Raw genomic sequence first — 26,955 nt, forward strand, 5'->3', positions numbered from 1 at the left:
CAGTGTTACCAATTTTTCATACAAGTATCTGTTAGAGAACGTGAGTACTTCTGACTCCTCTCTACTCATACTAGAATAATACTCTACTCATTAGCCTTTACCCTCTTTGGTTGCTGAAATGTTTCTCTTTTCGCAGGGGGTTTCATATCTAAAAGTAGGCAAATGTGTAAGACTGTGGAACTGATCGCAGATAAACATCATTTGCATTTTTTTTTTTTGCTTGTGGTTTTCAAGCTTTTTCTGCTGCCGGTGCAAGCGAAACCTCGATCCGTCCCTCCAGAGACCGTGGGTTTGAGGGGTCGGGGGACTTTGTCCGCCCACTCAGCTGCTGTTCTCCAGACGCAGCAGCCAGCAACCCCCCCCCCTCCTACATGAAGACATTCCGGATGTCATCGCAGCTCAGTCTCATCTTTCACTCTCCGTTTTTTCACCCGCTTCCTCCTTCGGCGGCTCACACCGACTCTCAGTGATGTTCTGCCGAGGCTGAGCCCCGCTGTCCCCGTCCCTCCTCCGAGCCTCGCGGTCCCGTTAGCCGGCGATGGTCGGCTGATTTCCAGAGATGTAGCCGGGGCAGCAACACCTCCGCCACTTGGAAACAGTCCGACATTTTTCTGCGGAAAGTTTTTTTCTCTCCTCGGATGGAAGGAGTTTTGAGACAAAGCGGCAAACACGGCGTGGTTTTCTCCTCTGTTCTGGTAAGTTACCTCCTACAGTTTTAACAAGTCACATATTTAAACCTGAATAGTTACAGATTTGTTCTTGAAGAACTGCTCTTACTAAAGTCTCTCATCACAGCAGCATTCTTGTATTTTAATTTATGGAAAGCGTGTTGTTTACAGTAATGTTTAGCAGGTTATAGAAGTGACACGTAACTGTATCTGTTTTTCCTTAAGAACTTTTTTAATAGGCTACGTGAGAAATATGGATTGAAGAAACGATAACAGCGTATCCACCACACTTTTTAGAAACAGCATATAAAACCGGTATAATTTATTCATTGTTTCTTGAAGCAACTTGTTTTTCCCGTAAAAAAGAAAAAGAAAGAAAAGAAAACCCCCTTAAACTGAGTAAGTTGCATTTATTTGGGGAACTAAGATTTAAATATTTGTTTATAAGAAAATACGTCGCTTTTGTTATTGCTACCCGTACATTTAATAAATGTAACCAAACTATTTTCTTGCATTATTTTCACAATGAGTAAAATCTGACCTATGCACGACAAGACGCATCCCTCTTCAAAACTGGCAAAACGGGAGAACAGCTTGGTGTGTTGATTTTCCTTAGCTGGAAAGTTTGTAGGAACTGGGACAAGCAAGCCTCACTGAGGACGGGTTCAGTTATTTTGCCCCAATGATTTTGTAATTAGTCGATTATTCGATCAATACTACCTATTTCTGGCTCTCAACAATTAAAATGAGATAATTTATGTTAAACAAACCTTTGTTAAAGGCATTAAAACATTTTGAGTGTCTTTGTTTCTTTGAAATGTGAGTCAGTGTATTTTGTGGATTTGTAATAAATAAATATGAGTTAAACATATTTCTTTCTTTCTTCCTTTTTTCTTCCTTTCTTTTTCTTTCTTTCTCACATCTGTTTGTGTGCCAAACATTATGCAAACACTTCACTTCCTCCACATGTGCTACAGTCATGTTGTTGTGCCTTTATCAAATAAAGAACCAAAAATAAATGTAATAATTTCTTCCCTTTATGATTTGACAAAATTTCAGCAGTATTATTCAGTTAAAATGAACGTGTTATTCAGGTCCTTTGTAGAACAGCTGATCAGTTTTTCCATTAACATAATAAATAGGAAACGATTTTGGTTTGTGTTTCACGTCATCTTATTTTTGAAAGTTTCAGAACGTGAACATCACCTTTAAGAATATCATCACAGTTTCCACAGGGAGTGTTCACACTCTGGTTTTCTGTCGTGGCTTTTCTAATCTCACTGGCTGTTTAATATCAGACTGGGTGGATATTTATCATTTACTGTAAAAATTTCTGATTATGATAAGAACTTTGCTTTGTCTTGATAAATTTCTATTAATAGTGTTAAATAAGGAACAAAGCTAATAGTATAATTGTGTTATTTGTATTATTTTCTGTCTGTTGCACAGCAAAAAGTACATTTGAAATCACAATCCTGAAGAAGCCTGTTTCAAATGGGAATGTTTTTCAAGAACATTATTTATGTTGTTGATCCCATGAATGCTGTCTTAAATAGTTTTTTAATCATAAGTTTTATCGTTATCACAATATTATCCCAAAATATTGCGATATAATCCTAAATCCATGTCGCCCATCCATCCCTATATAAAACAATTGGATGTCTGATAAAAGACAGAGGTTCATTCACTGATTGTACAGGTTTAGTCATATGTATTTTTATTTTTAGTGGCTTTTAGTTTGTCATAAAATGAAAAAGTGCCACGTTAGTCAGGAATATCCATATTGTCACCTTTAGGGCTGCACCGATTGCAGCTTTCTGGCCGATTACTGATTACCGATGATCGATCTTTAACAACTTGACCTGCTGATTCTGTTTTTGGTCAGTACTATTTTTTAAATTTATTGGTGCTGTTTATTTATTTATTGGAAATTGGTGCACCTCTGGTCACCATCCTAAAATGACGGCCTTAGTCAATTTTTACCAAAAGTATTCAAATTCAAAATTACTTTATGAATCCCAAAGGGAAATAAAATGTTGTTGTTACTCAATAATTTAGATTTTTCAAAGAGTTATTGAAGATCGTGTCACTACCTCTTTATTTCTAAAATATGTCTTAGGCAAAACAAAAAAAATCACCTTTGGCAAAAAAATGACTTAATCCGTTTAAGTCATGGCTTAAATGGCCATGACTTAAAGGTGACTTCATATCGTCACCTTCCTAAAAGGTCATATCGTCATCTTTTAGGAAGGTGACAATATGACCCTTTTTTTTCATGTTTCCTCTTTTTATTTTTATTTGTATTGTGCACTTCACCAACAAATCAGATCAAAGTTGGCATTGTTTCAAAAGCAACTCTCAACAGGTGGGCTTTTACTCTAGATTTAAAGATGTTTCAGCTGTTTTGTGGTTTTCTGGAAGATTATTCCAGATTTGTGGTGGTGCGTAGAAGTTGAATGGTGCTTCTCCTTGTTTGGTTCTGGTTCTGATGTAGAGCAGACCAGAACCAGGAGGTTGTCTGGAAGGTTGATACAGTTTGCTTCATGTTCCTCGTCCCTTTTCACAGTGATGACGTTGGAAGCTCACCTCTGACAGCCACCATGTCTTGGGGGGAGTTCATCGAGCTGCGGGACCTGAACTCCAGCAGAGAGCAGATAGAACTGGCAGGCCCGCGTTCGCCGTGCTCACCCCCACGCCTGGAGCGAACCAACGCCTTGAGGATCAGCCCGGGGAAGGTGCCGGACCTGCTGAGCCGCGTGGGCATCATCCGGGTCCTGAGCAGCTCTCAGGATCCCCAGTTTGTGGAGGAGAAAGGAGAGGGACACAACTTTCAGCCCTGCAGCCACGCTCAGCCAACATGGTGCGACCTGTGCGGCGACTTCATCTGGGGCCTTTACAAGCAGAGCCTGCGGTGTGTCAGTGAGTCCGTTTAAAGTTTTGGTGCATCTGCATGGTCGGGGAGAGCAACGAGAGATTTTCAGACAGCTTGTATGAAATATGTTTTTCTGTTATGACTTTTTAGGTCTGCTAAAAATGTTGTGCTACATGTAGGGCTGGACAACATGTCTGAAAAACCTATCACGATAAAAGCATTTCATATTGATCTATTGATCATTTTTGATTCGTTTTTTGGTTTTAAATATCTGGAATACTTCCAAACTGGTGGTGTGGATTTTCCTGTTTTGTTCACAGTTTTCACTCCACACTGTTTTTTATGTTTAAGCAGTTATGAGACCTAGTAGTGAAACCTTAAACTGCTGCTACGCAACTTACTCATTAGGTTGTTGCTAGGTAACCAAAGAGTGAGTTACTAGGTAACCAAAGAATGAGCGAGTTAGTTAATGCCACCAACTCTGCTTAGCTCACAGTGAGAGGTTGAGTGGTCAAAGCCTTTTCTCTGCATACATCTCCCAGAAAGCTGTTCTGGATCAGAGTTCAGTGAAATTATTGAAAACTCTACCAAACGTATCACATGTTTATCACAATGTATATTGTTACTGATTTATTGTCCAGCCCTCGGTACACAAAACAAAAAACTCAGAACAAGAATAAAAACCTTACTCTATACTATCAGTACAATGAGGCAACTTAAACTGAGGAAAATGCCATTAATTCTGCAGATTTAGCTTTAAATGGCCCCAGACTCTCAACACTTGTTATCTTTGTTGTTTTATGTCATGTCAACAAGGCGGCATGCTTTTACATCTGTACAAAACACAATGTGTGACGGGAATACTAGCACATTCCCCTAAACCAGGGGTGCTCAAGTCCAGTCCTCGAGAGCTACCATCCCGCAACTTTTAGATGCATCCTTACTCCAACAGACCAGGATCAAATGGCTGAATTCCCTCACCAGCAGCCATTCATTTGATACAGCTGTGCAGGAGCAGAGATGCATCTGAAAGTTGCAGGATGGTGGCTCTCGAGGACTGGACTTGAGTACCCCAGCCCTAAATATACCACCCCTACTGTGAAACATGGTGGTGGCAGGATTATGCTGTGTTGCAAGGTCAGGGAGGGTTGTCAGAGTTGACAGGAAGACAGATTTAGTTTTAAGTTGTGATGCATATATTACTACCTCGTGTGTTCAATAGGGCTGATTGCATTAATCGTAATGAATCAATTATTGAAATAATTCTCAACCAATCTCTAAAGTACTAGAGTATACCAACTCTAAAAAGGCCATATGCTGAAAGGAAAACATATTCACAGCAGTATTTAACTAAGCCAAACATTTAAGGTAAAGAAAACTTTCTGTTCTATGGTGAAGTATGGTGAAGAGAGAGCTGAGTCAAAAAGCGAAGCTCTCAATTTACCGGTCGATCTACGTTCCCATCCTCATCTATGGTCATGAGCTTTGGGTCATGACCGAAAGAACGAGATCACGGGTACAAGCGGCCGAAATGAGTTTCCTCCGCAGGGTGGCTGGGCTCTCCCTTAGGGATAGGGTGAGAAGCTCGGTCATCCGGGAGGGACTCAGAGTAGAGCCGCTGCTCCTCCACGTCGAGAGGAGCCAGTTGAGGTGGCTCGGGCATCTGGTCAGGATGCCTCCTGGACGCCTTCCTAGTGAGGTGTTCCGGGCACATCCCACCCGGAGGAGGCCTTGGGGAAGACCCAGGACACGCTGGAGGGGCTATGTCTCTCGGCAGGAATGGGAACATCTGGGGGTTCCCCCAGAGGAGCTGGAAGAAGTGGCTGGGGAGAGGGAAGTCTGGGCCTCCCTTCTGAAGCTGCTGCCCCCACGACCCGACCCCGGATAAGCGGCAGAAAATGGATGGATGGATGGATGGATATGTTCTATTTCCTTAAGTGGCATAGTTTGTACTTCACCAGGGTCAAATTATGTACATAAAAAAAAATCCTATTACTTACCTTTTGCTATCCAAATATTAATCTGTTAATAAAAAAAAAAATAATCACCAGATTAGCCTTACACTGTGCTGATGTTAAGTTAAGCAGAAAGGTTGAGTTTCTTACCTGCAGATGCTTCTTTGCTGAGCTAAAGGATGCTATGTTACTGCATTTCAGTCAATAAAATATGTATTTTTTTATTTTTTTAAAAAATTATTTGTAATTTTTTTAGGTTTTATCATATCTCATAAAATTCACTTATGTGGATGAAAGAGAAATCTGTAGAATGTGACCGTTTTTATACGCTTAATTGGTTAATCATCAGAATGATTGATTAATCTACAGAATAATTGATTACTAAAATAATCGTTAGTTGAATCTCTAGAGTTCAGAAACAACAAAGAGAGCAAGGATGAGTGTTGCTTACAGAAACATGCTAGCACTAACCTATGTGCTTGTTTTGGTTTTAATAGTGGTTTAAAGTAGGCTGTTTCTAGCACACTGTAGGTGGTTTGTTGCTCTGGTCATAATCAAAACAGCAAATCTGTTTCCTTTATTGCTCACTGAGCTTCGCAGAACTTTCGTTCAGGCGTCTGAAAGCACCTGAACAGAAGAAAGCAGTTGTGGTTTGTGCTTAATCTAAAGTGCCCAACCATAATCTTTTATCTTTCGTCTAAATTTAACCTCCATTTATTTATTTCTAACAACTACAGTAACACTTCTGAGATAAGTGATTCCTATTTGTCCATTTATGAGTACTCAAGTAACAGTAGCACTACTTCAACATATTTTTACTTAAGTAAAAAAATGCTTTTTTACTCTTGCTTTTTTACTCAAGCAAGAGTAAAAAAGCATTTCATAAAAAGTTTACTCCGGTACTGAGTATCTTTTCAAATTCTCAATCATTTGAAAAGATACTAATTTTAGTGCATAATCAGATGGACCAAACAAAAAAGTTAAGTGGACATTTTGGCATTTTAAGGATGAAAATGACAATACTTCATATACAGTAGGTAAAAAAGAAAAAATGAAACTAACAAAAACTGCAGATGTGTGTCACTATCTGGTGAATTTTTGGTTAAAACATGTTTGTTATTCATTCAGTGAAATTGCTCACAGTGGGTAGAAAATTCAGAAATTTTATTCAAATAAGACTTGTGGTACTTTACAATAAAATTACTCAAGTACAGTGCAGTAAAATTACTCCTAAAACATTTTTTTTCAAAAGAGTTACTCAAGTAAATGTAAAACTCTGCTTGTAGAGCAACAACAACATTTATGGGTCACCAAATTACAAGCATAACCTGAGATTTTTCTTCTTTGTTTTTGTATTCTTAGGTGTGTGTGTCCTGAACTTATTAAACTTTCTGAATGTGCAGATTGCAGATTCACGTGCCACTATCGCTGCCGTGCGCTGATTCGGCTGGACTGCAGCTGGGAGCGAGGCTCTACGGCGGACCTCACCGCTGTCGTGGAGCACACAATCGAGACCGACACCAATGTGGTGAGCCCTCTCGTGTTTCACTGCAGTGTCTTTCCTAGCTTTGTTAGTGGAAGTGAGCACTGCCCACAGGCAGGACTCTAGTAGGCACTGTTTCTTCTTATTTATGGACGTCATATCAGGACTTCTCTATAAGCCTCTCATATGGCAGGGCTGGATTGCTTTAAATAGACCTGCTTTACAACCAAAAACAGGAACCATTTCTTTAGTGCATTAAAAAATATCCGTTATCTTATTTATCCAAAGGTCAGTAAGTTTACTTATATCAACACACCGTTTTGCTTGAAAGCTGCATCTCAAGCTGGTTTGCAATAAACAGCAGCAGCTCTGAAAAGGAAAGTCAGATGATTCAAATGAGAAGTTTGTTACCAAAAAATTACCTGGTGCAAAAATCTGGGTCAGTGGTTTTAAACGAGAACGCAAATCTGTGGGGAAAAATCTGAGCACATTAAAATTTTTATGCAGTGATCAGTTCTAATTCTTTGTTTGCTTGAAGAGAGTTTTAGAAATGACCTGCAATGTGTCGAAACAGTTTGTCTTTTCCTGCTTAATGCGATTTCCACCATTACATCACCTTCTTTTCTGTCTTATGTTTTGCCCAACAGCTTTTTTTTTTTGCTCTTAGAAAACGCAATATTAGCTGCAGATATCTTTACACAAATAAAGTCATAGGTTTTAACCCATTTGGTTCCAGGTACAGAACCACATAAACTAGTAAAAGAAAGGTAAGAAAAGTAGTTGGATGAAAAGTATCGTTTATATGCTCTTTCACAGTACTAAATAATCTGTAAATAAACTAAAAATAAAAACACTGACAGGCCACGCTTACTGACTTATGTAATCTATAAGTTGCATAGGTGAGGTCTGCTTTGTGTCAAGGAAGATGGTGGAAGATTTCTGGGTGTAACATACCTCTAGTTTATACTAGGACGTCAGATAATGTGTTTCTAAAAAATACTTCTTTCTACATTTCCTTTTTCTCGCTTCAGTTTTAAGCAGAAATACACAACCAGCTTCTCAGCTGCTGAAAAAAATGATACAGATAAATGCAAGAAAAACCTTCCAACCTGGAATACCTTTAGTGCTTTTGGTTCTGCTCAGTTCTGACACAAACTGGTGTGGAGGGGACATTATCAATTGATCAGTCAATCAAGTTTATTTGTATGGCACATTTCAGCAACAAGGCAGTTCAAAGTGCTTCAGATCATAAAAAGAGAACCATGTTGAAGAATACAAACCAGAAACTGTAATAAAAAAAAATCTTCATGCTTCAAAATATTAAAAATAATAATAGTAAAATTATTAATACTATTGATAGTAGTAGTATTAGTACTTCAGATTACATGGACTTTTTGGTAAGACCAAGATCACTTATGTTAAGAGGAAATTAAATACGTTTGTACTTCTGTTTGTATGTTGGTTTTATTCAGTTTTGTCAATCATTCACATATCCGCATGCTAACACATTTTTTATTATTCCTGCTGCTATCAAAGTAACATTGATTATTCAGGAAAGCAAAATGTAGTAACACCTCTTCAGTGAGCTGAGCAGCAGAGCTCAGAAACAGGTGGGGGAGGGATAGCACTGCTCTACTTTATATTTAATGAAAAGGACTGAAACCAAAAGGACAAAATGAGGTGGAGAAGATTGATCTCTTTACAGATCATCTGTCTCATGTTATACTGTCACAGCATACTGACAGTTTCAACAAATAAAAACACATTTTTTATAAAAGTTAAATACTGTTGTTGGTTGAAAGTAAAGTGAGTTTTAGTTTAAAGGAAGGGTACTTTCAGATGACCTTTTCTGTTGTTCTATTAATTTCATGAGGATGTGAGATTTGAAGTAGGTACTGGAAATGAACTTCTTCTGAGAGTCCATCTGGTGATATTACATTTTAAACAGTTTTCCGTAAAGACGGAACGACACATGTTTAATTTAGGCTGTTTCACTCGTTTTACATTGTAGACATTGAGGCAAAAGATCAGAAAAACTGTTTGGAGTTGGCTTTCTGGCCAGTTGTGTATTTAATGTTAGAGGTTATTAGATACCATCCATCCATCCATTTTCTTGCACCCTTGTCCCTTAATGGGGTCAGGAGGGTTGCTGGTGCCTATCTCCAGCTAACGTTTCGGGCGAGAGGTGGGGTCACCCTGGACAGGTCGCCAGTCTGTCGTAGGGCAACACAGAGACACACAGGACACACAACCACGCACACACACACTCATACCTAGGGGAAATTTGGAGAGGCCAATTAACTTCAACAGTCATGTTTTTGGACTGTGGGAGGAAACCGGAGTACCCGGAGAAAACCCACAGGGAGAACATGCAAACTCCATGCAGAAAGACCCCAGGCCGGGAATCAAACCCAGAACCTTCTTGCTGCAAGGCAACAGCTCTACCAACTGCGCCACTGTGCAGCCCCGTTATTAGATACCAATAGTAACATTTAGTGATAACCGTATATAAAAAGTTAGATCCTGACCAAAGTTGCACTCATTTAAAATAAAAACCTAAATTAGGTTTCCCTGATTTCTTGAGCAGGAACTGCAACTTGACCAGGCTTACAGCTGAAACTTAAACGGGAACTTTGTTGTTCTTACTTCCCTCTTCAAACAGTCCTAACTTGGTACTTGTTTTCTTGACAACACTTCTCCACTAATAGATGCAAAGCTCTAAATTTGCAGCTTCGGCTCTCGCAACAAGAGCTTTTTAAAAATCACGTTTTAAATCAAAAATTCGTTGACTCCCACTGTTTCTTTTCAAACAGATTTGTTTTTTCATTCTTTTTGAATTTGCATTGAAGATAATAACCATGTGACAACAGGCTGGGTGTGAATTAATGGCAGAGTGCATTTTTTAAAAGTTTGGTCTAGAAAGCTCACATGCTGGCCAGGCTGTCGCCACGGAAACCCCCATCATCACATGACATTCAGGAGGCGGGAGAGGAGGAGGAGGGGAATCCTTCCTCCATGTGGGATGTTCAACCTCTGGCTTTAGATCAAACTCTCATTAGTACAGAGGGAAAATCATGATAAATTAAACTAAATCTGAAGTAGTTGGCTAATTTGTAAAATAGACAACTACTTCTTACATAGGAGGAAAATTAGTATTTGTAATATGAACTTTCAGTTATTTGGATGTGATTTTGTCTATAAAATTTGGTCAAAATAAGTTATTTAATATAAAAGGCTAAGTATTAGTCAATCATTTTTGCTTTTAACTGCATATATGAAATACACTTATAATCAAACAGTTGATTTATTGATTTCTTTTTAAAATGATTGCACAAAGAGTGATATTTAGGGTGTTTCTTTTTTTTGATTACCATGTTTTATAGCTGATTAAAAAAACATTTTTGTTAGCTGACGGCTAATTTGAATACTGCCTAATTAGGTAAGGAAGTAAAGTCTTTACCATCCTTGTACATTTCCATAAAGCTTACACAAGCACAGTCCTGTCCTCAGTTATATTAACACAAGAAATGCAACAGCTGTAGCAAAACTCATGAATGGGCTTTCCTTCACAATCTTTTTGAAGCTTCATTTATCTGTTTGCTTGTATGCAGTTTTTCCTTCCACTAAGCCTTACCCTAGAATATTCTAGCAGTCCTTATGGAGGGTGTTAGTCATTGACATCTGGACCGCCTTCAAGGCCGTAACATTATATTTCTATTATATATTTTAAATTGGCCTTATGCAAAATCATTTTTTCTGAGTAATTCTACATTTGGTTTTCAATACCTGTGCCTAATGTCACTCAATGACTCAGTAAAATATGTCATCCTCACTTTTTGATCTTAATTACTTTAAACAAATGAGTTTTAGATTATAAGAAGGGACAGAGCTTCTTGAGGAGGTTTAGATCCTTTAAGGTTTCATCAAAATATTTCATGTATTCTATAAGTTTGAAGTGGAGAGTGCACTGCACCATGAGAACCAGGGACTTAAAAAGGATTAACGATCTAATAAAGCAGCCTGGTTGTGTTCTGGGGATTGCTCTAGAACCTAAGGAGATTATTGTGTAATGTTATGGACAACCCTGAGCATCCCCTATATAAGACTATTATTCAACCGTGTCTTTCAGTCAGTGGCTTCAATAGAACCCATGTAATACAGTCCGCTACAGGAAACCTTTCTCGTCCACAGCCATCAGCATCTTTGAAGAAAATTGTGTAATATGAGTTACCATATTGTGAAATATGAGTCCATATGCCATCTGATCATAAAGTATTAATCTGACTAAATGATCACATCAATCATTTAAATCTTATAAATTACACAATCAGACGGACCAAAATATACAGATATGTAGAAATTTAGGTGTTTTAAAGATCAGAAAGAAAAATATTTATATAAATACCAGAATTACAAAAAAAATCATGCAAAAGAAACACTTTTCCAAATAATTTTTTGAAACTTCAACAAAAACTGCAGATTAACTGGTGATTTTCATAAAGATTAATACTTTATGATCAGAGATAATGTATTTCTAATTATGAAATATTTTATTTAAATTACAACCCAACTCTGTTAAGACCAGAGTTGAGTTGTAATTACTCAGTTACATTTACTTAACCATTTGGAAAAAAACAACAACCTTTTAGGAGTATTGTCACTATGCTGCACTTTGTATTTTTCCTTGAGTAATTTTTATTATGATATATCACTACTCTTACTTGAGTAAAATTTCTGGGTACTCTACCCAAGGTGAGTAACTTCACTGATTGAAGAACAAGCTTGTTTTTAACAAAAATAAAAATCACCAGTTAATCTGCAGTTTTTGTTGAAGTTTCAAAAAATTATTTGGAAAAGTGTTTCTTTTGCATGATTTTTTTTTTTGTAATTCTGGTATTTATATAAATAATTTTCTTTCTGATCTTTAAAACACCTAAATTTCTACATATCTGTATATTTTGGTCCGTCTGATTGTGTAATTTATAAGATTTAAATGATTGATGTGATCATTTAGTCAGTACTTAAAGCCTTTTTACCAGATACTTTTTCTTCTTCTTGGAAGCCTACTTTTTTCTCTTACTTGAATAAAAATGTGCAGAAGTAGGCTACTCTACCCACCTCTGCTTCAAATCAAACCAGTTTCATTATTTGCGGATGGGGGGGGGACGCATGGTGGGCTCTCCGGCATTTCCGTCCAATCCGGACCCTCTCCGGCGTTTTGTGTATTTCTAAACTGGAAACCAACGGCCTGGGTGGGGCCTCGGCGGGGGGACGGAAGCGCGGCAGGCGGGGCCGAGAGCTCCACACATCCTGTTTCACACACACTGGAAACGTGGCCGGTAGTTGAGAGCTACAGAGAGGAAGAGGGAGGAGAAAAACTGGGTGAGTCTGCGCGGTTTGTTGTTGGGCGTTCATAGAGACGTTTTATCGTGCGCGAGATAACCGTTGGAAGTCTTTAACAGTGACCGTTACTTAGCATCGGCTAACAACCACTTTCGCCAATTTTGTGTCGGTAAATCACTCAGAAGGTCGTTTAAAGTTTAGTTTTGAAAAGTGAGTTGATTATTATTATCATTAGCGATAAGAACCATGGCAAGCGAGGCGAGCAGCTCGGACAAGACTCCCTCCTTCGAGATGACCTGGGGCAGCTCCACCAGCAGCGGCTACTGCAGCGAGGAGGACTCGGACTCAGAGTTCGAGCAGTACTTCACCGCCCGGACGTCCTTCTTCCCCAAACCCCGAAAACCTACTGTTACTAATGACGTTAAGAAGGTGAGACGGAGAAAAAAGTCAAACAGAATAATTCTTCATGAAAGTTTTTGGAAAGGAGAAGTGAGAGCAGACCGGGTTGGGTGGTCAACTCTCGCGTTGTTTCATTTATATATGTCTTCTGTTTTCATCAAATAGAGGCGAGTTCGTAGTTTAAAAAGTTGTTGACATGGGGAGAATTTGCACAGCCTGTTCTGTTTCTACCTTTAATTATCATATGTTAGCTCCAGGGAACCCCAGCAGGCCTGATTGTTGCCAAGCAAGTTTCCTGGTTCTGGGTGGAGTTCTGCTTCCTCTATTTTCTGGTTTCAGCACTCAGAAACTTTATTCTTTTATCTAATTTTTAGTAATTAAAAAAAGTTTGTAGAGCACAAAACACTAAAATTCCAGTAGGGGTTGCTTTCTTTTTCGTTATTACAATTCCAGGCCCACTGGTGCATTCTTCTTGAAATCAGCCCACATGTTATGTTCTTGTGACGCAGATTTGCTTCTCAAGTTTCCAGCCCAACACCCACCATTCATTGTCATCTGGACTCTGGTTTTTGGCAAATTTCACAATTCTAAGTGACTCATAAAATCTGATGGTTTTAATCAGTATCTCTATCTTTTAGTCACACGCCCACACTGGGGTGTCCGATTCTGTCTTGATGAGAAACAGATTAAGTTTACAGTAAATATATTGCCTTGCGGAAGCCCTTGTTTATGTTGTTGGCGCTCCTTATGCAGGCATGTGGAGGCACAGCTTTATTGCATGTTCCTTAGCACAGGTACATTGCAAAATGCCAGTTTCCGCTGACTCACTAAATTACTGACTCATTAGGAACAATTGTTAACTCTCCATCTAGGAGTATTACTATTGATCTCCCACTTGATATTGATTTATGTGTTGCAAATTTCTTTTTAAATAAATAAATTAAGAGGTTAAATTTTGAGCTGAAATGACAATTTAGGGCTGGATTTCTAATTTTCAATTCATTGGCAAGTCAAACACTGAAACATCTGTGGGTTTTTAGTTCTAAAAAGGTACCAGCATTTGCTACCTGCATGCACTTAAGATCAGATTAAAGCTATGCATAAAGAGGTATAATCTTGTAATTTTCTGCAGAACATTTCTTCCTCTTTTTTTTTATGTTATCTTCCATTTCAAAAATCAGCTGAAGCCATTTTTGGTGCTTCCCTAAGTACAGATACATGGATTTAACACTTCTGAAGTCTCAGCTGTAACGACTGCTTAGTAAATGTTGCATAGTGTGACTAGCAGGAATTTGTGCCTCAACACCAGGCCAAATTAGGCTGCTGGTCGTCTACTTGCCAGAGGCCAAATGTGCGTGACTGCAACATGACTGTAGGTGTGTGGTTTGTCGGGCAGCTGACCTAATAGGATGTGGCTTGAAACAAGGGCTAGCTTTGTCTCGTGAGAGTCTGAAGTTGAGGGGGGGGCAGAGGCTATTTTTACATGAACACCAGGCTGAGGAATGCAATGCTGTTGGTCGCAGTCGTTGCACAGCTGCAAGTTATTCCCCCTCCCTTCTTCCTCATCCTCCCTGCCAGCCTCCCTTCCTCCTCCCTTCAGCCCTCCTACGCAGAGGGATCAGAGGAGTTAAGCAGGACTAGTGAGGGCTGACATCATCATGTTTCCCTTTGCTGCGTTGTCAGGAAGTTGAGTCTGATGCAACTTGTGTGAACCCATAGGGGGAAATTCATAACATGTTAGGAAAACGACAATGATGGAGTTGTTTTAGGTCTAGTAAGTTCCCCTGTCTGTAAAATCCCGTGTGAAATTAATTTACAGTCTTTTGTGTATAGATTAGAAGAATTACATTTTTGTGTCATATTTTGTACTATTTGGAAGAAAACGCATATATCTATCTATCTATATATATATATATATATACACACACACACACCGGTATATAAATCTCTCATGATAGTATTTCTGACTGCTGTAATTTTTTTTCTCACTTTGAAATTTTAAATACTACATAAATAAAAACAATAAAATATCCTCAACAATATATCATTTCATTTTTAGGTGGCAAAATTTTAGACATCTGATTTATTTATTTTTGCTTTCATCATGTATACATTTCTACTTAAAGATATTGTGCTGTTTTAGAGAAACAGCGCCACCTGGTGCATCATCACTGTAACTCCTCTCTGTCCTTTGTAGGATGAACAAATCCAATGTGAGAAACAGGAGCTAACAACTGCTGAAATTCTGCAGAAAGTGAAGGAATACAACTCCCAGATCAATAGCAATCTGTTCATGAACATGGTGAGTAGTTATCTAAAACTAATTTTTAGCAGAAAGGCTTTTTTTGTTGGGGTGTAATGTTATTTTAAAATATTTATATATATCTTTTAACAGAACAAGGATGGGTCCTACACTGGTTTTGTGAAGGTTCAATTCAAGCTAGCACGCCCCGTGTCGGTCCCAGCGTCAAAAAAAGGAGGTGCTGATGCTGGAGGGAAGCGAGCCAGCGGAGTGAAGCGTCGCACCTCCTTCTACCTGCCAAAGGACGCCTCCAAGCATTTGCACATAAGCTCCCGTACTTCTGCTCGCGAGGTCATCGAGGCTCTGCTGAAAAAGTTTACTGTGGTAGACAATCCTGGCAAGTTTGCACTGTTTGAGCGCAGCGAGCGCCATGACCAAGGTAGTGTTTCTTTTTTTTTTTTTTTTTTTTTTTTAAAGAAAAATCTGGTCCTATTTTGCTCTTTCAGAAAATAATCATTTCCATTTTGCCTCCTCCAGTTTATGTTCGCAAGCTCTCTGACGACGAGCGTCCTCTCCGTTTACGCCTGAATGCTGGACCCAATGAGAAGCTCCTCAGTTTTGTTCTCAAAGAAAATGAAACTGGTGAAGTGAATGTAAGCGAAGCATCCGCTTAAAAGAACCAAATCCAAACTTCTAATGAATCTTCCAGGCATTCACATGTCCTTCCCCCCTCTGTTGCAGTGGCATGCTTTCTCCATGCCCGAGCTGAAGAACTTCCTGCTCATCCTGCAACGTGAGGAAGAGGAGCACGTCAAGCAGATCGTACAGCGATACACTTTGGCTCGCACCAAGATGCTGGAGGCGCTGTCCGGCTCGACCCCCGGCTGAAACCTCTCTGCGCACGGAGTTTGATGTGCAGCAGCCTGGCTGGCCAGCTGTGACCGGACGCTGCTGCATTCAAAGACTCCGGAGAAAACAGCGGAAGAAAAAAACACCTCTTGGTTGAACGAGAGTGTGAGATAGGGCGCAAGACTATGAGAGAGTAAGAGCTAGCGCGTATGTTGGTGTGAAATGATGCGAGAGATGAGAAGTGCCTTACACCTGGAGAGTCTGATGTGCCTGAGAGAATGAGTTGAGCGGACTGAGACTGGCAGACGGGACAGTGACGTTCTGCAACGGGTGCCGTCTGATTATTCTGGACTTCAGCTGACAGACTTCATCTTAAAAAGCAATGCAGCTTTTTTTTTAAAATCCTTTGAAAACTTAACAGCTTTATTTTACTGTAATGGAGCCATTTCTAAAAACAAACAACTAAATTGACATGTTCGGAAAGGATAAAATTCCTTTATTTTTTGCCCTCTGTTTTTATTTCAAATGCCCCAAAAATCTTAGATTGGATCAACATTTCTGGATTGTAATTCTTCATTAAAAAAAAAATCCCTTGTCTGTAGCTGAAAGGTATTTGAATTTTCATTGCATCCAAGTCTGAAGAGCTGCCATGTCCACTCCACACCCCTGATGGGTGCAACTCTTTACTTAGCGGTCACTTTGTGAGTATGACTGACGTATGGACATTTGTATGAGATTATGAATGTCAGAGAGCTGTGTCACAGGTCACGCTGCGTGACTGGATTTATGAATGACTGTTGCCATACTTGTGTTTAACTGGACGCTGCTTATCATTCCTTTTATATTTGTGTTTTTCTCTGTTAATCACTAAAATGTTTGTCTTCTGTTTTCTTCAACTTTTCCTGCACTTTTCCTGTTTTAAATGTAGCATTCTTATGGATGTGTGACAGATGTGCACAGCATTTAATAAAGATAACAAACTAAGCGGTGGTTTTCTTTGAGAGACAAGAATGGGTAAGACAACTCCTGAAGGGAAATGCTAATCAACAAACTAAGTAGGAATTACTTCCCTTTTTTAAAAAGATTTTTGTCACAAGCAAATATTCACTGACAGTAACAGAAGGGTAATAAAGTGTAGAAAGTTTTTTTTAAGATGTACTGATGGGGGTGGATGGTAATGGTTTTTTTTGTGTGTATTTTAATGTCAAGAATCAGAGGAACATTCTATATGAATATAGTCATCACTAGCTACAATAACTGAAGAATTTGAATTAATGTAACATGGGCTTTTGACATATTTCTACATGTATCCCAGTTACACGGGATTAAGTTTGAGTAGTGATCCTTTTTTTCTTGAATAAAGAAAAAGGATCACTAGTATACAAGGTGATCATTTTTGTGGATCACTATGTATACACACAATGTGTTTGTCACCACACATTATATGTGTTCATCGTTCATTAATTTTACCGAAATATAAATCATAACTCCATATTCCAATATCAGTAATAACATTTGATTTAGAATCGTGTTTGAGCTATTTTACATCACTACCTTGTAGTTTATGGCATTCCGTAAATAGTGGACGACTAAGAAGCCTGAGCGTTGTCAAGGAGACGAATGTTCCACCTGATTGGTTAAAGGTCAGTGAGTCTGACTGCAGCCTATCGCCGAGATCAGCTGATTGCTTCGTCCTCTCTGCTGCTAGCGGAACAGCTGGCAGTTATGAGCCCACTTGTCGATTTAACATTATATAATAAGGTAAGTCTATTCATCTTAAGAGTTGTTGTGTGAGAAAGAAGGATTTTGGTGTGTCAATGGTGAAGCTTCGGTGCAAGTAATTATTTTAGCCGTCGAAGCTAATATGCGTCAGTGGTTGAAGCTAACAGTTAAGACTGTATGGACGTTTCCGTTTGTTTACTTCTTAATCGTCTTTTTTGTTGAATATATTAAGCCTAGGAAAATATGTGTTTTCATTAGTTGATATAGTGAGGTATCGAGCGTAATAAATTAAATGTCTGGTGTTGTTTTTGTGTGCGGCCCACTTGGTTAGCTTACAGTGAAGCTAGCATAACGATAATGTGCTGCGTTTTATTAGCTTTTATATGGTGCAGTTTACTCCAGCGACATGTCGACAGCGGTAATACTCTAAAATTTGTGCTTTCACTGTCCATTTAATTCTGAACGTTTTTCTTTTTACTTCATTAAAATATACAATTACCAAGGGTCACAGAATAACGGCAAGAGCAATTACAAAATATACATTTTGAAATAAAATGGCTATCCAATTTGAGTAAAGAGAGCCTAACTTAATAATCATAGGAATCTGCTGTTCATATTCTGTTCTTTGCGAATAGGTGAAGCTTTGGAAAAATTGTAAAACCTGTTATACTCATTCATTCATTTATGTATGTTGTGAGTTTTCACTAGCTGTAAGTCATAGTCATTAAGATATTAAACATTTACAGGGGTATTTAACTTTTGGTTAAGCTTCTGAATTGAATTACTGAAATAAAATAACTTTGGTTATATTCAAATGTGTTACAAAATATATATCTTGAAATAAAATGGCGTAAATAAAGAGTCTAGTTTTTCTCTTTTTTTCTGTTTTATAGAGGTTTCTATTTCAGAAGATTCATAATGAGCAAATGAAAGTCACTACATGATGAGACAATATCAACAAAGACAATTTGGATATCATTAAAACACAATAAATTTACTTTAGCTCAAATACTCATCTGTTTTAGATTATCTCATACACACAAAGCTGTGATCACCTATTTAACATATAATTTAAAGATCTGGGTTAAACTCTCACAGTTGGAGGATATTTTCGGGGTAGTATTATTAATTAGGTTAATTAAGAAAATCCAATTTTTTTTTTAATAAGGTAAAACCGTTTTGGTGTAACTGTAAGTCTGAAAGTGGATAAAACTTATTCATACGTCATCAAAATTATCTTTTGAATTAATTGATAACACTATTAAACCGCAATTAAAGAGCAAACAAGATCTCTTTCTGTAGACCATCTTGCTATTATTCCAAAAAAATTTGTTTTCACAGGAGAAATGGTTTGTATAGTTTGCCGTTTGTGAAAGTTATAATTGATGAGAACGTCACTTTGTGATCTTGTAATGAAAAGCTTGAGCACAGTCTTTAGGAAATGTGTGAGCTGGAATCTGGTTCCATGTGTTATCCTGCAGCTTGTCAGCAGCCACTAAGCAAACAGCTGCTGCTTTACACTAACCAGGCGGCCGTCGTCTGATTAGGAACGCTCTTTTTCTTTGTGCTTTCTTTCACTTTCCAGCTCCTGGCCTTGCTGAGAAACTGAGAGCATCTGGCCAACCGAGCGGAGCGGAAGCGTTGACTGGAGATAAATAATGTCTTATCTCTGAGAATGGGAGGAAGTGGATCCAAAGTCAAAGGTTCTTGGCCTTTCTCAGGCAGCGGAGGGGATTCAGGGGCCGATGGAAACGAGCAATCTGTGGCCCGACTGAAAGGCTCCAGGAATGCAACACCATTTGTGTTCACAAGAAGGAGGTACAGAAAGGTTTTTGTTTTAAATGAACAATTTTTAATCCATTAAATCATTTAAAAACCCAATATTAAAGAAAATTTGACACTTTTTTTTTAATCATATCTAAAGAAATGCTTGTAAATGTCAGCATAAACCTTTTAACCAGAGGATCTCCTTGGAAAAGGTCTAAAGGGGATTTTTAATCATCACAGTAACACTGTTTGATGTACCATTTAAACTTTGCATACAATTAAACATTAAGGTCTCTAAAAGTTCATTATATGTCTGGGTTACACCCCTCTGTATGGGTGTTTTTATGAAGTCATCATTGTTGGCAACTGCAACTTCTCTATATTAGACTGTTATAAGCTGACTGTGTTGTTCTGTCCTGTCTTTGAATTTTCTCTTTATTTTAATGGTTGACACATCAGAGGTGGTGAAACCACTATGACCCAGTAATTAAGTGGATTATTGAGCAAATCCAACAGAACCAATCTGGAGTAATAATCCTAAATCTAAATGAAAATGCCTCATTTTGATTTCGGTGTTAAAACTCTTTGTTTTTTCAGCTCCTTGTACTTCGATGAGGATGGGGATCTAGCCCACGAATTCTACGAAGAGACGGTGGTGACAAAAAACGGCAGGAAAAGGTCGAAGTTGAAAAGGATCCAGAAGAACCTGATTCCACAGGTGAGCGTGGACACACAGCAGCAATTGCCCAGCATGTTTCCTCAGAAACTGCTCCGTTTGTTAATTGGGAAATTGTTAATCTTCCAGGGAATCGTGAAGCTCGATCACCCGTGCATTCATGTAGATTTCCCCATCGTCCTCTGTGAGGGGTGAGGAGTTTCTCAGCTCTGATCTTCTCAAAACTTTACAGCAAAACTTCTACAGACAGACAGAATCGTGGTTAAGTCTGGGAAAATTGTTCTGCTTGGGAAAACATCGAACACTCAGCCTGTATTGTTAAATTGCTCCATTTAAACTGTGGTTACAGATAGTTCTGTTCTCTACTCTCCTTGCTATCACTTTGCAGAAGTGGTGCCGGAAATGGTTTACAAAACATCATCTGACATGTAAGCCATCTTGGAGAAGTATCCACATCGTATTTCCCCTGTGAAGTTTTTTCTTCTTCTTTTGTGCTGGGAGAAACTAAAATGATGTGAAAAGGCTGTAATTGTTTCTGCCTTCGGTGAAACGCTAAACTGTGTGTGTGTGTTAAACTGTACGGTTCTTTTTACATATTGGTTAGACCTGTGGAAGACGGATGGCAGAATGAAGGGTAGCAATAAAAGTGGATTTTTTTTTTTAAAGTTCTTATGCATATGCTCATGTTCTGTATCGTCATGTCTGAGTTTGTCTTAGCTTCTGGAGCTCAGACCTGCACTAGTGAACATAATGTACTGTAAATACTTTCTTAGTTGGAAATACTTGAATAAATGTTTTAATGAACTGAGTTGGGACTCAAATCTTTGCATTAATGCCATTTTTTTAAATTTTGTAATCTACGTCTTGACAGGTTTTTATTTTAGTTTTTTTTTTCCCTTTAAGCTTGGTTCACACTGCAATTATTGCTAAAATCTTTTACCGTGAGAGAATTGTAGGGAAATATTTGGCTGAAAGTTTGAGTCAGCATCTTCGGTCGATCTTTTGGTCTTTGGTCAATTACTAGCTGTGTTTCCCTACAATGCACATTGTGCATTTTGCGCACAAATGTGCCCAAAATGTTGATATTCCACTAATGGAGAAAAAAATTATGGCGTTTCCATTAAATAAGAAATGCAATTTAAATCAAGCGTGAACAAGTTTGTTCACATAATGAGTCGTTAAAACCAGTCTTCATTCTCCATTGTCCACTTCTGATAACATTTGGTTAACAGTTTCATTGTGTTTCCAGTGGGCAAATTTATTTTTGTAATTCCAATTTGCACGATTTTATGGTCAATGGAAACGCAGCTAGTGGGACAAGCTTACTAGCAGTCAGTTTAGCATTCAAATGACCAAACATGACCTGAAAAAAATTACCTGAAATTTCTTGGGAATCTTCTCGCTCTTTTTCAAACTCTGAATCTCATAAAATTATTACTAACGCTCACTTTTGAATTCATCGTTTGGACTCATGAACTAATTTGACACGCAAAACTGCTGTGATGAATTTTGACATCCATTATCTTCTTGGATACGCTTTGTCAAGAGTTACTATTAAGATTTTTAGAATATCAGTCTTGTACAGTTTGGCGAGTTCCAAGTCCGGTACAATTTCTAGACAGATGGGTACACTGGGCTTGTGTACCCAGTGTACCCATCTGGGCCTGGTTCACAACATTGTTGTGAACCAGGACATGGTTCACAACACTGTAGGGTTTATGCAATGCTCTGTTGGCGCTAACGGGACTCAAAATGGGTCAAGTTGAATCCATGCATTTATATTGTTTTGACCAAATTGTGACCCTACAATATGAATGTTTGGGCTGAAATCGAGACACGTCATACTAGACATTTTTTCCCAAACTATTGTCCAGTTTAGTAAAGCTTGATGTTGTTATCAAGGTTTGACATTTTCTCCATTCGTACCTGAGTTATAGCAAGTTATTTGAGCTACTATTGTCTGTCGTCCTCACCCAGTCCATCCATTCTCATCTGACCTCAACAAAAGGACAAAAAGCTGGACTTGTTTTATAACAGGTCATTTTATGTAACATTAGAGATCATTGTGTAGGAAAATCCTCATAAATGAATAGTTTGAGAAATCCTCACATCACCCTGTCTGGCGCCAACAACTGTTGCGTTCAAAGTCACTTCAATCCCCTTTCCATCCTGTTAAAGTTCTCAGTCTGAACGTTGTCTCGTCTAGATGCCTAAGTGGCCACTGAGTGTGTGATGTCAATTAGTTTTGCCTGTGAGAAATACACAAAACACATAAATAATGGAAGCTAGTTTTGCTTGGCTGTCTTTATTTGATCGGCTTGTTTTAAGTCAGAGTTTTGGGGATTCAGAGACGCATTAAGATGTTTTTAAATGACTCCACAAACATTAAAGTAATTTTCTAGGTATTTTTTTGTAATTTCCTTTAAAGCTTTTTTAAATGCTAGCAACTTATCCCACACTCAGGGCCATTTATTTCTTAAAAACCTTTAATTCCAGCAGAACTGATTGAGAATGATGGTGTCTGGTTTGGGAGCCGACTGACCTTTCCCAGAGGCTCCTGCTTCCTTGAAACTGAAAGCCTTGCTTGGATCAAAGCTTGTGCACAACCGCATCGTAGGTTCAATAAGAACAAAGGATTGTGTGCTGGTGTAAGTATTATTGCTTTGCTTTCTTTATGTTTAGTGAATGAAAAAAATAATAAAGTCAATAATAAACACATCTATTATGAAAACATTTTAGCCAAGTACAGCATAATGGCAGTACCGATACAACTTCTACATCCTGAAGCCTGTCTGTTACACAGTCTTACGTTAGCTAAACAGATCAATATGCAATGTGTACCGTATCTGACATACATTAAAGATTTTATTTGACCTGAAAAGGCTTTTTACTAAACTGTAATCGTGTTAGCCACGCTAGCATCAGGCCTAGGGACACTCAAACATTTGCCAACAACAGAAATCATTGGTTTCAAAAATAACCCTCAAAACCACAAATGCCCGACTTACCCAGACTTGCAAGAACAATAGGCATCAGTGATCTTGTCCACGGCTATATTTATGCTGAGGGTGGGAGGATCTACTGTTTTCCTCATCGACCAGTAGCATTTAGCTGTGACGCGCACAATGTTGGAGGCATCGCGTGGCTCAAACACCTTGATGTCGTCCAAAAAAGATGACATGAACTTGTTGGTTCCCCTGTCCATTGTCGTGGCTGATATTTTGTGAAAATCCGGCAGAAATGCTAAACTAATCAACTCAGAAATACTCTGCAGAGAGTCAGTCGAAATGAAAGACGCCATGTTTACATAGAAACTAAGCACCGCGAGGCTTTCCTTGTGAGACCTGCAGCCACGTGGAATTTTAGAGGGCGTTTCTAGGCGGAGCTTGGTAAGGTCCATTGAATGACTGGCAGAGTTGTTATTTACATTTACTTAACTTTTTTGAAAAAGAAAAAAATATATATACTTTTTACTTGAATAATTTTATTATGAAGTATCGCTATTTTTACTTTATTTCAGGATATTCTACCCACTGTGAGCAACTTCACTGAATGAGGAACAAACATGTTCTAACTAACCAAAAATTAAAACATGTTTAATGTTTTAATTAAAACATGTTTAATTAAACATTAAACCTACAGTTTAACCTGCAGTTTTTAAAGTTTCATTCGTTTTTTATTGAAAGAAACTGATTTGGGAAAAATGCTCTTTTGCCTGATTTTGTTATTTTTTGTTGCTTTTATGAATTATCATTTTTGTCCTTAAAATGCCGACATTGGCACTTAACCTTGTATTTTGGTCCATATGAAAATTTAATTTTTAAACATTAAATGATTAATAATTTGATCAGTTACTCAGAACTTGAGTATACCAAATACTTTTTTTTACTCTTGCTTGCGTAATTTCTTGGATGACTACTTTTTACTTTTTTTTAAATTATTTTTAGGTTGATCCGGAGTGAAGTGAAGGCTGCAAACTTTGTGTTGTGCAGCGTTAGCTTTAACTGGTAGTGACAAATATTTACAAGCCACCATCTTCTTAATTCAGGATCGCTTGGAAATTAATGAAATCTTAAAAGCCCATTATATTAGGAAGACAACAATGTTCATAGTATTGCTTTTTTTGCATCTAAAATACGACTTAGTCTTTTCTAGCAGTCATGGTAACTCAAAGCGGAAACAAGTGAGCCGCATTAGCTCCTGGAGATGTGACGTCAACACCGTAGGTGCAAAAAACCCACTGTAGTCCAAACAGCAACAGGAAAAAAAAAACAGATACGAGATGTCAGTTACTGGTTGCTATGGTAACCTTCAACAATCAAGAGCAGCGAAACCTAACTTGAATGTCAGGAGAAAATAACTTTTTTGGACGAAAAAAGTCTGCACTTCGGCTGCACAGTGGCGCAGTTGGTAGAGCTGTTCCCTTGCAGCAAGAAGGTTCTGGGTTCGATTCCCGGCCCCGGTCTTTCTGCATGGAGTTTGCATGTTCTCCCTGTGCATGCGTGGGTTTTCTCCGGGTACTCCGGTTTCCTCCCACAGTCCAAAAACATGACTGTCAGGTTAATTGGTCTGTCTAAATTGCCCCTAAGTGTGTGTGTGTGTGTCCTGTGTGTCTCTGTGTTGCCCTGCGACAGACTGGCGACCTATCGAGGGTGACCCCATCTCTCGCCCGAAACGTTAGCTGGAGATGGGCACCAGCAACTCTCCCGACCCCACTAAGGGACAAGGGTACAAGAAAATGGATGGTTGGACGAAAAAAGTACGGTTTGTCCCCTTAGCCACACTTTGGACACTCCTGGTTTAAACAATCACGTCATAAAACAATCACGTCATAAAATCTAGTTAACGCTTTCCTACCACTAGATGGCAGCAAAAAGCTACTCCTCCTGAGACATGAACCGTGTGGTTTTGTGTTCACTCACATGAACACCACCGTTATCACGTTTTCTCTTTATCTAGTGATAACTTTGTTAAAGCAAGATATCCAGAATACAAAGGTTGGATTTATGTGATCTGAGTGCAAAGAGATATGACGTGTTTCAGGTGGTTACCAGTTGGCTGAGGATCAAACTTTAATGGTAATGTAAATATATATTTCTGTGTGCGTGCTGAGTTTCCACAATAAAAGGGTAGGGCTTCCTCTGCAGCCCTACCCTGGTGTCTGTAATTGAGTGGAATGTGGTTGGGTGCGTTCTTGGGTCAGAGGTCAGTCACTTTGATGTGTTTCCTCTCCGCTCCTGTTTTGAAGTTTTGCTGCAAGTTCCCCCTCCACCATAAGGATGAGGCATAGAAGTTATGAACCTCGTGAAAGTGACAACGTGAAGCACTGTTCTGACCTGTGGAATGTGTTCCCTGATGTATACAATGTGAGCGTAAAGTGGGGAAGGGGGAATCGTCCATGTGAATGTGGAGATGAGAGTCAGAGAGTCGGTCGTCATGAATTATCTGCAGTCCTCGAAAAAGTACGGAAATGTGCTTCGAATTATAAAGAGTGAAAAAGGAGACACCGCTTTCCTAGAAGTATGTAGGCTGAAGCGGTTTAAAGTGAAACATCTGTGAGTGCTGTTGCTGATGAATTATGTTGCAATATATATATCTTACACAGCACATTTGAATGAGAGGGAGCTGAAAAAACTATTTCTCAGAAACAGTTCTGCTTATTAGAGTAACTTAATAAAGGAATAGTTCATCATTTTATACTGGAGGTTCTGTTGAAAAACTATTTACAAGTTTCTTATTAATGCTTTATAGCGCTTAAATGTTTCAAGTAATTGAACAATATCCATCCATCCATTTTCTATACACCCTTGTCCCTTAGTCCGGTCGGGAGGTACAGGTGCCTATCTCCAGCGAACGTTTTGGGCGAGAGGTGGGGTCACCCTGGACAGGTCGCCAGTCTATGCTAATTTTTAGTATGGGTTCCAACCGACGGGCACACTTTGGCAGGTCCCGTTTATATTACTTCAGAAATTTTCTAGTTTATTGTAATGCTCTGCTCCTTGTGCCTTTGGATTCGTTCCCTTCTTGATTTATTGTTTCCCTGTGTCTCAGTTCGTCTCCTGTGTTTATCGTTCACCTTCCTCAGCTGGCCAGTTTGCTCCTCTTCACAGCTGTTCTTTTCCACCTGATTTTCCTCTGTCTGTCTCAGCTGTTCCCCATTTTCCTTTGATTAGTCCTCCTTCCATGTTTTGTCTGCAGGTACTTTTATATTTTCAGTTTTTTATGCTAATTCAGATTTCTTTTCTGCATTTTATTCCAGCTTCAAAGTCACATTACATTATACCATTGGAAAAGAAATTGAGTTTTACTCAAGTCTGGTTATTGCCATGTTTATTAGATCAAGAAACCGCTTAAATAGAACCTGTCTGGTGAGATGAAGTAGGCTACTAAAGCCTTAAATCCAACACATCGAGCCCTAAGTTAAAGAAATTCAAGAACGAGAAAAAGAGAAAAATAGTCTTTGAGACTCCAGTGAACTACAGTGAGAACCGATATTCACAAATAGGGAAAAGATAAAACAATTGTCAACCTTTCCAGCAGTTGGCATAAAACTACGGAGCCCCTAAGCCTAAGGGGACATGGAGAAAAAAAGAAAAGAAGAGAAATCCCGACTTACTTTCTTGACATCCCGACTTAGTTTCTCGAGGTCCCACGAAATGTTTGAAAAATTATGAGTTACTTTTTTTTGGCGGGAAAGGCATTTTTTATGTGGTAAAGTGTGTCTACATAGTTCATGGAGGACGACTTATATCATTTTCTGCGGTCCAGAGATGTACCAGAGGAGAATATCATGCAAGTGCAAAGAGACAAAAGTAATTTCTCCGTCTGAGACTTCTTGCCTGCCTCAGTTGCCACCCCTTGGGGATCCAATTCCTTCAACTCCATGCGCACATCTTCTTTTCTCACACGAAGTCCATGCTCTCTGCATTTAGCGTGCATCCATCGGTAACCATGAAGCTGTCCATAGGACTGCAGCTGG

At 38.7% G+C, this 26,955-nt stretch overlaps 2 protein-coding genes across 3 annotated transcripts; both read left to right on the top strand.

The window, feature by feature from the left end:
- The first annotated feature begins 383 nt into the window (after positions 1-383).
- Positions 384-16,795, top strand: LOC103464507 (ras association domain-containing protein 1). 2 transcript variants are annotated; one of them, XM_008408653.3, is made up of 7 exons: positions 384-695; positions 3,235-3,587; positions 6,899-7,023; positions 14,918-15,022; positions 15,116-15,401; positions 15,500-15,615; positions 15,704-16,795. In XM_008408653.3, exons 2-7 carry the CDS (start codon positions 3,269-3,271, stop codon positions 15,848-15,850), a joined length of 1,098 nt encoding a protein of 365 aa, XP_008406875.2. In that variant the 5' UTR covers positions 384-695; positions 3,235-3,268; the 3' UTR covers positions 15,851-16,795. The 2 variants fall into 2 exon arrangements, with proteins under 2 accessions (XP_008406875.2, XP_008406876.2); XM_008408654.3 differs by lacking the exons at positions 384-695; positions 3,235-3,587; positions 6,899-7,023 and adding exons at positions 12,201-12,360; positions 12,557-12,750.
- Positions 16,796-17,411: 616 nt separating this feature from the next.
- Positions 17,412-20,784, top strand: tusc2a (tumor suppressor 2, mitochondrial calcium regulator a). Its single transcript, XM_008408656.3, has 4 exons — positions 17,412-17,572; positions 19,119-19,351; positions 19,898-20,018; positions 20,106-20,784. The coding sequence occupies exons 2-4, from the start codon at positions 19,209-19,211 to the stop codon at positions 20,169-20,171; spliced, it is 330 nt and encodes a 109-aa protein (XP_008406878.1). The 5' UTR covers positions 17,412-17,572; positions 19,119-19,208; the 3' UTR covers positions 20,172-20,784.
- Positions 20,785-26,955: the final 6,171 nt, after the last annotated feature.

This window comes from Poecilia reticulata, chromosome 5 (genome assembly GCF_904066995.2).
Source record: "Poecilia reticulata chromosome 5, P_reticulata-male-v2, whole genome shotgun sequence".
In the NCBI taxonomy this organism is placed as follows: domain Eukaryota; kingdom Metazoa; phylum Chordata; class Actinopteri; order Cyprinodontiformes; family Poeciliidae; genus Poecilia; species Poecilia reticulata.